This window comes from Python bivittatus, unplaced genomic scaffold (assembly GCF_059951505.1).
Source record: "Python bivittatus isolate LINGU-HERP-01145 unplaced genomic scaffold, Pbiv_v1 ctg000080_np1212, whole genome shotgun sequence".
NCBI lineage: Eukaryota > Metazoa > Chordata > Lepidosauria > Squamata > Pythonidae > Python > Python bivittatus.
In genome coordinates this window covers 38,014,161-38,029,226 of record NW_028277035.1, presented here as the reverse complement: position 1 = coordinate 38,029,226, position 15,066 = coordinate 38,014,161, and the positions used below count along the sequence as shown (strand labels likewise).

The following is a 15,066-nucleotide window of genomic DNA, read 5'->3' as shown; positions in this document are numbered from 1 at the left end:
CTCAGATAATCAGACTGTAAGTGTGTTGTGTGACTCAACTAGAACAAGAAGTCCATACAGGTAACTAGATGATGACAGTTCTTCCTCCTCCTCCTCCTTCTCCTCCTCCTCCTCCTCCTCTCCCCCCCCCCCTTCCTCCTCCTCACCTCTGAATCTACTCACTTAATTTCAGTGGTAATTACTGAAATTAGGGCACTACTGCAACTTATTCACTAAGCTAACACATTGTGCTAAACAAAGATGATATAATTTTTCATACTAGTGTACCATGACAAAACATTTTAACTTTGACTCTTTTATGCTATCATTTGCTAGATAGATGATGAAGGGATAATCTGTTGCACGGATGAGAAAATACCTGCCATTTCCATAATAATATATGTAGGTCCTTCTGTTAATAATTTACATAAGCGCCATGAGTTTCAATCCCTGAATTTCAGTGGCAAGGAAGATGGGGGAGAGACAGCCATCTCTGTTAAACCACCAAGCTGTCAAAAGTTCACAAATGACCCTCAGTAGATTGCTCCATCTTCCATGCTTTTAACAGCGAGTAAAAGATGGGGAAATCTGTTAACATTCAAATTTTGAAGCTTAATTCATCCTGGGTTACTTCCTTCTTCAGACATTCTGACTTCTAAGATAGTGTAATTTCCAAACTTGACCTTCCAACCCCAAACCCCAGATCTGAAAGCAAACCTGACTTAACCCTAAATCTAAGCATATTCAGCTGAGAGAATTAGAGATGAAAAGACAGAAGGTTATGGCAAGTAAGGAAAGAAAGCACAGGTCCATGATCCCTAAAGGAATGCAAGTCTCCATCTTCCAGACTTCCTCCTCTAGCCAGGCATCTGTTCTTTTCTCTACCAGCCTGATTAACAGCCTTGTTGGTTAACAAATATCAGTGGGACCTGTGTGTGGGTAGGCACAAACTGCCCACAGCATGCAGCGCTGCACAGAAGAAGGTCAGCAAGCCTATCTATTGCAAGCTTTTTAAATTCACTGTTACAGGATTTAGACATGAATATTTTTTAAGTCTGCAATTTAAGCATTTTTCATGTGCAAAGCAATTGGAAAGCTAAAGGTCTTCATTATGTTGTTTTTAATAAGTTTGGACTTGAGGCAGAGACCTTGGATTATCTGAGGTGCCTTGAAACCAGCACATTTCTTCCTCAAATATTAATCAACTTAGATACTAGAAACCTTCACTCCCTGAAATCTCACCATGCTGTGCAAAGGGAAGTGGACCGAGCCTGGAAAAAGAGAGCATCACCATAATTTATGTTCTCCTTTGGTATTTGCTATTTAATTACAGGATAATGGATACTCCATAATAGAACACGGGCAGTCTCGCAGTCTGTTTCCCCACTAAAGTAAGAGTCCAAAATTCACACCTCTGATTTGGTGAAGGGCTTTTCCTCAACTGTTTCCTCACTCGATCTTATGTAGAAGTCTACGTTCAGGAATGTTTGGACCAAGCAAACAAATATTTAGAGAACAACTTCATTAACAGTTTACAGAGGTATTCATCAGGACTTGTAATAGGAACAGTGCATGAGCTACCAAGAATGCTAGTCCCAAATCCTATAGCATGGGACAAAAGATACAACTTCAAGAAGAGTAGATGGGCTACTAATTCAATCTCTGCTTGCTCTTTTCTTTTTGGCTCAGCCTCGCCGCTTCCAAAGAAACTGGAGCAGCAGCTCGATCCGCTCCTAAACTTATGTCCCCTTCAGATTTCCTGGATAAATTGATGGGAAGGACATCAGGATACGATGCCAGAATCAGGCCCAATTTTAAAGGTATGCAGCCTTTCCTCCCAATTCCATTCCATTTTATTTGGATAAGAGCGTGATTTAGAAGCTTATTAATATTAAAGGCTTTGTGTAGGAGTATAAAATTACACTCCATTCCCTGCCAAGTAACAATTTCATGTTATTCTCATTCCTCCTTTCAGTGCATGCAGTGAATGATGCAAACTAGATTTACAGCAGTAGCTGAAAGACAGAAGCAGGCGATAAAACAGACTGAAATGGTTTAAACTGGGGATGCTGCCTAGAAATTCCAAATAATTGTCTGCAATAAAAACATGATAATTGCTTTGCAAAAGTAGACAACCAGCATTTTAAGAAGATTTTACCTGAGCTTCCAGGAAAGGTGGGGCAAGGAGGGGGGGAAACAGCATTTAAAATGTGATTTTTTCCACTTGTGGCATAGGCTGTCATAATACCACTCCATTTCTGAATGTTGCTGTATTTGTAGGTCCAGGCAGAAAAGGCTGTAACCAGAAAGGGGAAAAAATCTATTTCTGGGGGGAAAAAATAGCAGTTGCTTCCAAGAAGTATGTTTTATTCAAATAAATTATCATGTTATCATCTGTTTAACAAACGCCTCCTGACAGCCTTTCCCAACACGGTATATTCCAAAAGTACTGGACCACAGCTCAGAGAATTCTAGCTAGCGTACCACAGAAATTGTAGAAATTCAAACAGAAAAGCTGAATATAAATCAAGTAATTTGGAAAATGATTAAAACATTGAATTGGAATAGACAGATCCATCTATTTAATGTTTCTTGAGTCATAAGTCAGGACTGTCCTACTGCCTGTGAATTGCCAGATACAACGTGAGCATCCCAAGGATAAATATATTCAAATCCGTTGAATTCCAATTGTTATGGAAAGTGTACATTAGATGGGCTTGCTTTAAAATGTAGATTGAACGAAATCCTCTAGCAAGTGTGTTCCATTACATTATATTCAATGAGTCATGCCCAGGAAAACACAGACAAGATTACAACATATGAGAATATTCAGTATTGTATTCTGTCTTCAACAGAAGATGCTCTGAAAGTGTTTGCCAAAGTCTTAATAACTCAGAATATTAGCATTCTATCTTTTACTGTCAACTTCATTCCTTACATTTCAATATATTAAGGATAGATGGACTAGTTTAGATAACAGGATCTGTAGTTCAACACAACTGAAGCTTACCCAGTTATTGGAGAGGGCCTTAGGGACAGGTGAGCATGACTGCAGTGAACCTCCAATCCAATCAATGAGAAATTCCCTTTGCCCAAGAATAAAACTTGCCAAATCTACTATCAATTTATTTATTTATTAAATTTCTCTCCTCCCATCTCCCCCCAATGGGGGACTCTGGGCGGCTCACACAAAACATTAAAACAATAAATATATATAAATACATAAAACATAAACAAAATGATACTTTTAATTGTAGACTTCCATAGAACAAATGTCTATGTGATAGACTGAAGGTGGGAACACCATTTCCCTATTTGCACATTATCATATGTTGATTTCACTGGGCACCCCTTAAATATATAGTACTTACATTTTAAATACATAAAATATTTCAAATACTTTTTTTCTCTTCTGGGGAAAAAATGGTGGACGACTGGGGTGGGATGAAGAGCCAGAAAGTAGACCAGCTCTTTGTAATTCCTCTCCAGACAAGGAGAGGACTTAAGATCACCCACAAGTGCTCCAGACAGTTGCTTCTTGCAAGGAGACTGCATGACAGCAGTCTCTGCCAGGTTTAGAGCTCTGGGAGATGAAGAAATAGCCATCTTGCTCAAACCACAGTCAGTGTCTTTAAAAGGACACTGGGTTTGCATACTTCCTTTTCTAATCCCTTTCAGAAACTGCTTTTTAACTGCTTTTCAGCTATTAGGAACCTTTGGATAAACAGGTTTTACAGCACCGGGTGAGTTTCCTTCAATCGTTAGCGAAAGAAGTTTTAAGTACAAGTTTAAGGACGTTAAAAAAATGGTGTGGTGGGGGAAGGGCATAAACAACAAAAGGGTGATTAAAGCTTTGATTTTTGAAAATCACAAAAGTCTAAGCATCCAGATAAATTTGCAATCAGATTTTGGAAATAATTATAAAGAATCCTTCCCATAGGAAAATGCTTTTGTTTTGAAATATTTAAGAAAAAACATAAGATAAGACTTTAAATACTGGAAACTAGAGGGAACTAGCAGAAACTACAATTAAAGGAGAAGGACACTCAGACTTGACTTACAAATACAGAATGAAGCAAAGTATTTTACCATTGGACATACTGAAGGATATTTTTCAACAATGGACCCAGAAGTTAATTTTAAGAGTGTCTGCATCTATAGATAGACTGTGTTTAAAATATGTTATGAAAGAGGAAAGAGCTTTACCTGGCAAGACTGAGATTGATTTGAAAGTGAATTTACAAATGACAGACTACAAGAATGACATGGAAAAAGATATTACATTGGACATACAAAAAAACCCCAGCTGATATCTTAATAATTAAAAGGGATATACAAATAACAAACCAAGAGGGTGACCTGGATAATTTTCTTATACTGGATTTACAAAAGAGGTTTGTTAAAGCTTTGAAGAATTTTGTGAGAAAGGACAAAGAAAAAATGAAAAAAATCTAGTTCTAGGACATTATTTGAAGGGACTAAAGATCAAGATTGTTACAAGTAGAAGGAAGGAATATAAAGTCAGTTTATTTGATCAAGGTTAAAATAGATAAGTTGTTATCTCTGGTAACTCTTAATGGATTTTTGCTGACATCAGGACTGATATGACAAAGGTCTAAGGATTTGTTTATAGATAACAGATGGTATATAGGAAGAAGAAATCATTTGTTGCATTTAAGAGAAGGAGATAAGTTATTAAAATTGTTTATACTTGTTGTGATGAAGGGGGAAGTCATTTCTTCATATATTTCTTTTATTTTTCTTTACCATAATCTTATTTTTTCTTTCTTTTCTATTTTTCTTTCTATTTTTTCTTTTTCTTTCTTTTTTAAAAAATCATTTTTTTTCTCTCTGCAAAATAAAAACAAAGCATATATTTCAGTTACTTCCCCTAGCCACTGCAGTCGATTTAATAACTTCCCTGTGTCTTTAGTACTATAAGGATTACAATAATGTGGAAAAATGCAATTTAGTTGAGCTGTCACTAGAAATCAGCTGGAAAGGCTCTTTATTGTAATTATATTTTATTTTAAACTATGTCACCTGAATCCATGTACATCTATCAACAAATGATCATCTCTTACATTTTCATATGCATTACTATCATGCATGCACACACAAGGAGACAAAGGGGGATTTGAATGAGTTTATTAGATTCTAGTAGACTTTATATTACAATTGTTGCAGAAAGCGCTGGGGTTATAGCGATGGTTTCTACAACTAGTGTGTTAAGTGTGGAAGTCATATAGACAGTACATGTACCTTTCAAACTCTTGGGTGCCTGCAACCGGCGCATAAACCAATGCTTAAACCCATGTACTTACATAATACTTCCACACTTCATGCATCACCTGAAAAATAAGCCATTGTGTAACCTTGACATTCCCAGTTAGTAGTGGGGAGTGAGAGCTACGAGATCAAAGAAGAGATGATTTTCAGATGGCATAGATCTCAACTGCCCCTCTAACAAACCCAGTGTTTATCCAGGATGACCTCTTATCCTATGAAAAAGTTTATCCTCTGAAATTCACGCAACAGCAGTTCCATCAAACTTGGACAATCTGTCTACATTCTGTCAGCACAATTCTCCTGCAAGGTCAGCCAAAACAGCCGCTTTCAATGTGAGCTCTTTTTCAACACAGTGTGAAATCTCATCTGATAAGTAACATGTTTGATAGGGGAAGATGGCCAGTTGATGTTATACTGACTAATGCACCTTTTATTGCCAAGATCAGTCAGGCCACCCAGAGGGACCACAGGGAAATCCTATGTGGAATTATTAGTACAAGCTTCCTGAGACTGTCACTGACCTAGAACACTAATAATACTTTCTACAATTCAATCCACCCACTTGTAGTAGATTGGCAACCATGCACCTTGAGCCACCAAGCTTTGAATGTCAAGTATATTTTATTTATTTGTTTGCTTGTTTGTTTGTCTAATTTATATAGCCACCCATCTCACAAAGCCAGTGATTCTGGGTGGCGTACAACAGAACTAAAACAATTAGTAAATACCTAAAACCATTCTCATTATTAATTATTAAAAAACATTAAAGCTATAAAAACAGAGCAAATACAAAAAAAAAAAAAATAGATGGGGAGATGTTAATAATAATGGAGCCACCTCACAAGTTCACCTGTCACCCTGAGGTCCCCAGGCCTGGTCTTGAGGGACCTTTGGAAGCTCAGAAGTGAAGTGACTCATAAAGCTCAGAAACCTTGGGTGCCCAAGATGGAAGTGAATTTGGACTTCCCTGAAGCCACTTGGAAGTTTTTGAGGAAAGCAGAAGATGTTCATTTCTTTACACCCCACAAGACTGGCATGTGGCCAATCAGAAAAGACAATCATACACTCACCTGCTTTTAGCTCAGTCATTGTTCTTAACATGTCTAATTCTTTTTAGCAGCCAATATCTTTCACTAGCTACCATTCTATCACTAATTTAATACATCAAGTTAATATTTGTGTCCCTAGAAAATGCTTGGGTGGAACCTGCTTTTGGGCAAACACTTTTGCCTTTTCTTGAATGCTTACAATGCTGTAGAGCTTTATGATGCTTACCAAACACAGTTAAGATATTTCCTTAAGCATCCTGTTAATTAAATCCCTGCAATCATTCAAAGATACTGAAATTCAAATTTCCAAGAAATTATTGTCCCAACTTTGGGAAATATCACAGCAAAGGACAGAATAATGTAGCAAGAGTAATAACTCAGACATAGGCATTTAGTGAGGGTGACTGAAGCCCCCTTTTCTTCTTTTTCCTTGTGCGCATCTGGGTTGTTATCTCTACCATCTGTATTCTTTTTTGTTTTGTGTTGTTTTCTTGTTTTAATTTTTTTTTTTAACAATTTGTAAACTGCCCAGAGTCACTGGCAGTCAGGCAGGATATAAATGTAAATGATAACAACAACAGCAACATATTCTAAAGCAGCTTTTCCAAAGCTCTTAGGTGTAACAACTCCCAGAATTTCCAAACAGTATGGCTAAAGATGAGCAAGGAATGTGGTTAATTCAACTCTGATTCAGCAAACCAAAGACAGCTATAATCTTCAAGAGATGAATGGATGGATATACTGAAATGGCACATCCTGCTTGTCAAATTATTTTGACTATGTGAGCATTCAGAGGGCTGGCACATGAACATTGCAGCTTACAGCACCTCAGAGAAAAGGCTAGGTCATGCAAATTCTCCCACTATTGTTCTCTGCCAACCACATGGGCATGTTGCCTTTAATTTTGTCTATGGGCAATATTTTGTGCTCTTTATAATTCTGTCAAGATTTATTTCATTCCTATGTATTATCTATTTGTTCTTTGGTGACAAGCCCCTTAACTGCAGAGCACAATCAAGGGAGCAAGATTCACATGGACTTTCTTGAATGAATTTTAACACCAAGAATTAGGTGTTAGAGTACTGAATCTTGATAACTAACATGAGAACCCTCTAGCTCTTCTTTATTGGTGAGCTCATTAAGACAGGGTCTCTTTCAAGCTTTTTTAATGTCTTTTTTCCAGGTTGTTTACAAGATGGACTGAGAATCCATTACTTTGATAAGTCTGCAGTGATCTCTCCCATCTGCTGATTGTTTGCTATAACGACTTTTTCTTTCTCAGCCTCATTTCTCATACTTGGGAAAGGGGGAAGGGGGTATTCATTTTGCAAACTGGCCAGGTTAAGATAGGAAAGTGGACCAAACGATGCTTTTCCTCTGAATCCTTTGTAACTTGACTATATTCTTTTTTTTTAAGTATTTCTGAGAGCAAATAGTGAGACATAGATCAGCTTACTCTTATGGTCTGATTTTATAATGCACATTCCTCAGTGCTGGGAGGAACAAATAAATGAAGTATGCTAAACACATAATTTCAAAGCGCTATTAACCATCGCAATTACTCCTGCAGTCTAGTTGCAAACATGCACATTTCATTAAATGTAAAGATCAGCCCATGTCAGTATCTCACAGCAGGTAACAAAGGATAAATACAAAATTTGTTATTAAAGTTAAGCTGAAATCCAATCAAATAGTTCAGTAAAACTCAAGAACATGGCAGCTTAACTCTGTTTCTATTGACCAAAATAAGCAGCTATAAATACTTAGGGCTTTGCAAACACTCTGGGGAAACCACAAGAAAGTTAATAGCTCCTATAAAACTGAATCTGGAAAGTTATCTAGTAGATTCATAAACACAACAGAATTTTCGAGATGTAGTTCTGCAGGTACAGGCAGGGACAATAATTTATAGCTTCCAAGCATGTGATCAAATTCAGCATTACTCCTTTAATTTCATCTGATCTACTGTGAATAAATGGGAAGACAGATTGTGCTTAATTGTGTGCTTGGAAAGTGCATACTCTCTCAGCCAGAAAGCAATGCATCCACAAAGAAGAACCAGGAGGATATAATTCAAGTGAATCTATACTAATATATTTTCATAGATTTATGTTTGTAACAATTATTGTAACTGAAAGATATATGGTGACTGCCCCATGACTGCCATTTTGTAAGAGCACCCACCATGTGCTTATACAATTCCACTTGTACCCAACAGCCCCCAAAGCTTCTGACTGCTTTTCATTTCTATTTTATTTTATTGGCTCCTCCCTACTGGCATTACCAAAGGATGGATTTTCCTGTTCTGATGTCAGTTTCTCACATATTCATGCACAAGGCCTTTCTGTCCTTTTCCTTATCAGTCCAAACTGGGGGCTGGTGGGAGGCAGGAAATATAGCAAAATTGCATTTAAATGTTCTTTTGGTTTTTAAAAAATCACAAAATGCACATTTATAAAATGCAAGGAATCATAGAAACCAGGGATAACAGCTTTCAGAACTGTACCTTTGTCTAGAAATTACAACTCAAGGATGCTCCTTGTACAATGTGGCTCAAGGGAAATCCTCATGTATTACTGAGTTAGCACTCACCACCTGAGTTTGCTATCAGAGGGAATGATTTTAATGAGAGCAATTACAGTATTTTCTCCCCCATGAGAGAGCTGAAACCTTTTATAGATGAGGGGCAAAGACTGAGAGATAAGCCCAAGGCCAATCAATAGTTCTGCAGGAGTTTAAATTCATGTCTTCCAAGTTCAGCTTGATCAGTATTGTCCTATCTTTGAAAATCCATAGTTATGATACAAAGGCATTTGGGTGCCTTATAAAGAAAATGTATCAAATCCTATGAGAAAAATCTATGCAGGTCCAAAAAACCCAATAAACTAGAGAAAACTTTTCCCACATCTGCACATATACACCAAAGAAATTAAACTTTAATATTTAATGAAATATATACAATACCCTTCTGCTGAAAGCAGCTGCATTGTAATTTTATTCAAGATAATTTAATTCCAGATTTATTTCAATGAACTCCCCATGGGGGCAGTTTACTGACTTCATCTGTCACAAATAAATCAGTATCCAATTCATATGAAAGTCATAGAAGAATCTTTGCAGAGTTTGGAGTTATATGCCTCTGAGCATATCATTCAAATGAATAGGTCAATAAGTCACTGAGGCAGTTTAATGGTTAGTCAAATGAAAATGAAATCATGACTACAGTGGGTTGGTCAGTTTCTTTCTTCCTTTCTGAAGTTAAAAAATTAAAAGCAAGGAGGAGGAGATACATCATAGGATGTTCACTTTGAGTTGCTTTGTCCTAAAACAGGCAACCATTGTAAGTTTTTAAAGACTATACTGTATTGACTCTGGTGCATAGCACCCTCTCTAGAATTGGCTGCTCTTTCTCAAATGATCTAAGCAAGCCATACTACTTGTGTAAGGTAGCTCTCATTAACATGAAAACATACCTACAATAAAACAATAGTGTACTACTCTACACATTTCTTCAATGTAGTTTCAGAATGCAGACATGTGGAATTATGTAGAAAGTGAGAAGGAAGAAGACAAAAAAGAGAGGGAGGGAGGGATGGATGGATGGATGGATGGATGGATGGATGGATGGATGGATACCCAATTTTACAAGCTTCCTCCAAGAAGCTGCAAAATGTTCCATGACCAATGTTCCTCCAGTGCTGTAATTACTGATGTTGCACAGCACAAAATCTAAACATTCTGGAAGTCTTTGGGGAAAATTAGAGAAAAATATGAATTAAAAAAGGAAGAATTCTGCTTTTTCTCCCTTTTTGTCTTGCCAGTATAAGCTTTGAATAAGAGAGAGCTTTGGATAAGAGAGATTATTGTGGTCAGAAAGCAGATTGCAAATAAAATACTAAATATTAAAGTATTAGAATGAAATATACAATTTTCATTCTAACCATACAAACAATTTCATTACAAACAATCTTAATTAATAAAAAGGTTAAAAATATTCTTATGACACATCACATCAGCAGACTGATTTTTGTTTAAATTTCCAGAGTTCTTTTAAAAATTTACACTGATGTGGCTCTACATTTTTTAGGGAAAGCATTTCAAAGATGCAGGACCACCACGGAAAAGTTCTATCTCTGTTACCCCATGATCTCTTACCAATGGGATACCCTCCTTTTGTCATCACAAACTCTCCTTTTTAATTGAGTTAGCTTAAGCGGGGCTGTTTTTACCCTGGGTATCTTTTCTCCCCTCTCTTCTTGCCAGAAAGAAGGAACTTAGCGACTATAAAAAGCTGGTCCCCAAAACTATTTCTATTCTCCTCTACAGCATCCCTTCTATAAATGTGAATAAAATTATGGTCATGATCTGTATCCCCTGCACTATGTGTCTCTAACTGGCTATATGAGAAATATTATAAGTTGCTGTGTTTTACATGAGGAGATGGAGGAAGAAGGAAATCCAGTTTGGAGTCCTTGGTGCTCTCTGAGCTTGGTCGTTTGGTAATGAAATGTCTGCAAGCAAACAACCAAGCTCAGAGAGCACCAAGGACTCCACAGTTCAACTGTGAACTACAGATATTCTCTTCTATTGGAGACACAGTTTACACTACATAGAAACTATGAAGTTGAGAAAGGGAGAGAACCATCCTTTCATCTCCTTACCCTTTACATACCCTTCCCTTTCTCTTTCCTGTCTCTTCCAATCCTTGTTCCATTTGGTCCTTGTCTTACCCCTGATTCCGGTCTGCAAATCTCCCCCTTTTGTCTTCCATTGTTCTTTTTCTTCCTTTCTCCCTACCTCCACTTCTACTCATTTTCCTATGCTTCTTTTTTACTCTTTTTCCCTACCTCTTTTCTCTGACTCTCCAGGCCTTACTTCTTCCACAACTTGCCCCCATCCAATGATTTTTACCTCATTCTGTTGGAAATACTATATCACTTTATTTTAAATTGAATGTAATGGAGGTAATGAGTATTGATGGAGTTGTTAACTGAAAGATAATCAGTTAGATTTTGAAGCAGGATTTGGATGAAAATTGGGAAATTGATTTGGGGGAGATGGTTTGTTTTTGAATTAAGTTTTCAAACTCTTTCTTAATTTGTCATTTTTTAAGAAAGGAAGTGAAAGATCTGAGAAAATTGACCATGCTCTGTGTGTATGTATGTTTTACAATCATCTCCAATTTACTGTAACTCTGAACTGCTGCCTTGGAATTATTTCCTTGGAAGAAAGTTTGTAGTATATTGGGTTATGATTGTTATTATTGATTTGCATACTTGTAATCTTATATTCTTACTTGATTATCTTGGCCTGTCTGTGTATGTTGTAAGTCTTGCACTCAATTAAGTTAGTCCAGAGGTTTCAGTAAAGCAAGAATCAGAAAAAACTACTCCTGACTCCAGTGTCTTTTCCTTGATCAATAGAAAGGACACAACAAAATAATTAATTTATTTTATATATTTAGATGGCTTGAATAGACAATGGATTGACTAGTTTTGCCTTCTGTAATACTTAAATACATCATTTCGAAAGTTCCATATTTCAACTAGCCTATTAAATTTTTGTGCAAATCTTATATCTTTTTACATTACCTGTAAAAATGGTCAAGATACTACCCCAATTTACATAATTCCATCAATTAACAATTACTAGTTTTCAAGTAATTTCAAAGGGATTCAGGGTTTGAGCAAAGAGCAGATAGCTGATTACCATGGTACCTAAACACATGATAACAGTCCCAGGAAGAAGGTAATAAATGGAATAAGATGTTGTTTACTTAATTCCAGCTAGAAAACTATGTATCTTCAATTTCCCAGATCTTGCTTTTTCATAGAAGCACTTGTGGTGGGATTCAAAAAATTCTTCCATTCATGTGGAGTATTGTACTCTATTTCTGGAACCACACTTTAAAAGAGATAATATGGAGAAGCTACCAAGATGGTAGAGAGTCTATAAAACATGCCTTACAAGTGATGCTTAAAGGAGCTGGTGATGGTTTTAGCTTGCAAAAGAGAAGTCTAAGAGAAGACATGATAGATAGGAGTGTATATAAATATGTTGTCATATGCAAGAGAGAAACTGACAACTTTGCTTTACTGTTTGGTCTGCTTCTCATTTTTAAAATTTGATTTCATTTTTTTTAATGCAAAATAATCAGGTGGGAAAGAGATGTGTACAGGCATATTGGCATTCCTAAGTACCAATGTGGGAACCCTTTATCTATGCACTTGAATTTTTTTATACTGATTTATTAATCTAATGAAAATAAACTTGATATTATGAATGTTTTTAGCTGCAGTTGTTTTTTTTGATAAAATATATAGTTGTGTATATTACAGAGCTTTTCTGACCAACCAAACTGTGTTACTTCAGTTACCAGTTTAAACTATCATGGCTTCTTCATTCATCCAAAGAACCTTAGTAATTGTTCAATGATTAAATCTGCTTTGAGATTTACTATTTCATTTGATAGCAACTACAGTTCCAAGAATCAAAGATGGGAGGAAACATTAAAGCAGTCTGGACCTGTGATGTATGTTCAGGGATCATAGAGTTCTGATTCTTCACAACTCCTAGTCAACTGTAAAGGGAGCTTAATAGGAAGGACTTCCTGATCGGAATCACATTCTAGTTCTTTCGTTATTTAACATGACAGCATACATATATCCTAAAGTGGGAAACATGTAGAGGCAGTTCAACTGGCTATTCAAAATCAGTAGAATTTATATCAGTACTGAGGTAAAGAACAACACTTCCTTTATTATAACTGATGCAGCTCTTTGTGTCGAGAGACAATCACTTTCAAATAGCCACACTTAGTAAAAACACTGAAGCATGGTGAAGTTTATTTACTGTGTATGTCTTGCCAGACAAAGGTAGTTCTTGTTCACATCTGCAGGATCTCAGACACTTTTAAAGAAAATAATTAGTTATGCTAAATCTCAAGGCCGTCTAGCCTGTAGCTAAAATGAACATTGTACTATTGTCAAAGCTTTCTTGAACAATGTGACATCAGTTCATTAGTGTAGTTTAATTGGACAGGACAGTGGGGTGGGAGGCATGCATGGCAATAAAAAAGGCTAGTCAAACTTTCTTTAAGAGAACAGAAAGAGAAAAAAGAAAGGAAAAACAGAGAATTTTGGATGTAATTGTATCAAATTTGTATGAGCTGAAATTATGTTGAATGCATATGATTTCATTTTATATGTGTAGTCTTAGACTAACACTTAGCTCTTAAAGCAGCCCAAATTTATTGGATTCAAATATAATGCTGGCTAGAGCTGTCTTTTTTCTGACTATATGCATCTGTTGCTACTGGGGAATCTAAATCAATAATGGCATCAAGGTCAGACTGAGTAGAATTAATGTTATCCTCAAATTGCCCAAGCAACTTGCCAGAGAAGGCCTTCATGTGTTCTAATTTTGCATCCCTATGATCCAGATGTTGTCATTCCTAAGCCTTCAGAGAAAAGTTCTGCCCAATGGCTGCTGGTAGACAGAGCAATGGTCACTTTAGAACTTTCAGGGCCACAAAATAAGCATGCTGCTATGCTTTAATTTATGTAATTTGCTTGCTGTGCAAGATACTTCTCATTTCTTGAGTAAACAAGGGTGCCCTACAGATGCTGCAGGACTGCAAAGGAGTAAATATAGTGAAACAAGGGACCTGATGGGATAGCCAACTATGTAAAGCAGAAATTGGTGGATCAAGTAAGTGAATATTAATCTGCAGAAATCAGTAATAAAGGTCAATAGATATTTGTTCCTTCTGGGGTTGCAGTCATCGTGGATCCTTGGATATCACTGTGAAGATAGTACTCTCTAGGGAGTGCATTGACTTTCTTTATGCTGAAGAAAAGGAATTGGTTTTCTTTTGCCTTTTCATATAGCGTATACATTTATTCCACAAGGATCTCTTGCTCAGTTCCCATGGATTCTCAGTTTGAGTTACTACAATCCAGTTTCTATTACCTATCTTCTATACCACAAACTCTGATTCTTCTTATATGGGTACTGTTTTTGCAGTTTTAGTCCTCTCATTCACATAAACCACTTCAAATAAACTACTATCCAATTCCTCTCTTTCCAGTTTCTCTGTAGCCTTGGAGACCTTCTGCCTTTAAAAAAGATTTGTCTTCCAACTGCTAGATAAATGGGAGTTTTGCAGTCCATGCCCAATTCAGTGAATCTCTCCCCTTCCTTAATTAAACTACTGGTTTCATCAGATTAGTTGCAGATCCTTTCATAATGATTTTTTGTTAGTTCTGGCAATCTTCTCTGTGTCAAGATAATGTTTCTGTCTGCCTGCTTTATCACTCTGTTGCCTGTGTTTTTTCTGTTGTTCCTGGAGGTGTTGTCCTTTCCTGAATACAGCTTTACAAGCAATTAGTTTTCACACAATTCCTTTATTTGGGAGTACTCAACTGACATATGCTTAGATTTGCTGCAGAATTAACATCCTTTATCTCTCTGTTTGATTTTAAATACAACTTGCTAGTACCTTTGCATCTATTAAATGCTCCTAAATGTATTGTTACAAAATGTAAGTTTGAATCCTCCTCGTTTCTAGAGTATTCACAATTTCAAAATACTCTAGGAGTCTGTTTAACATTAATTCAATTAAAACTGCCTTGGGTAGAGTCACCCCTTGTACCTCTAGCTGGCATGATATTTCCAGCGTCTAGCCTCTAGCAAGATAAACTCTGTCCTTCTTTGCCTTTTATTACAGAGAATCACACTAAAGTGTACT

General features: G+C 36.5%; 1 protein-coding gene across 1 annotated transcript in view; it reads left to right on the top strand.

Moving 5' to 3' along the window:
* GLRA1 (glycine receptor alpha 1) overlaps positions 1 to 15,066 on the top strand; it is a 65,796-nt gene that overhangs the window by 23,849 nt on the left and 26,881 nt on the right. The window contains exon 2 of the mRNA XM_088134679.1: positions 1,669 to 1,799. Coding sequence (XP_087990805.1) covers positions 1,669 to 1,799 — 131 coding nt within the window. The remainder of the gene's footprint in view (positions 1 to 1,668; positions 1,800 to 15,066) is intronic.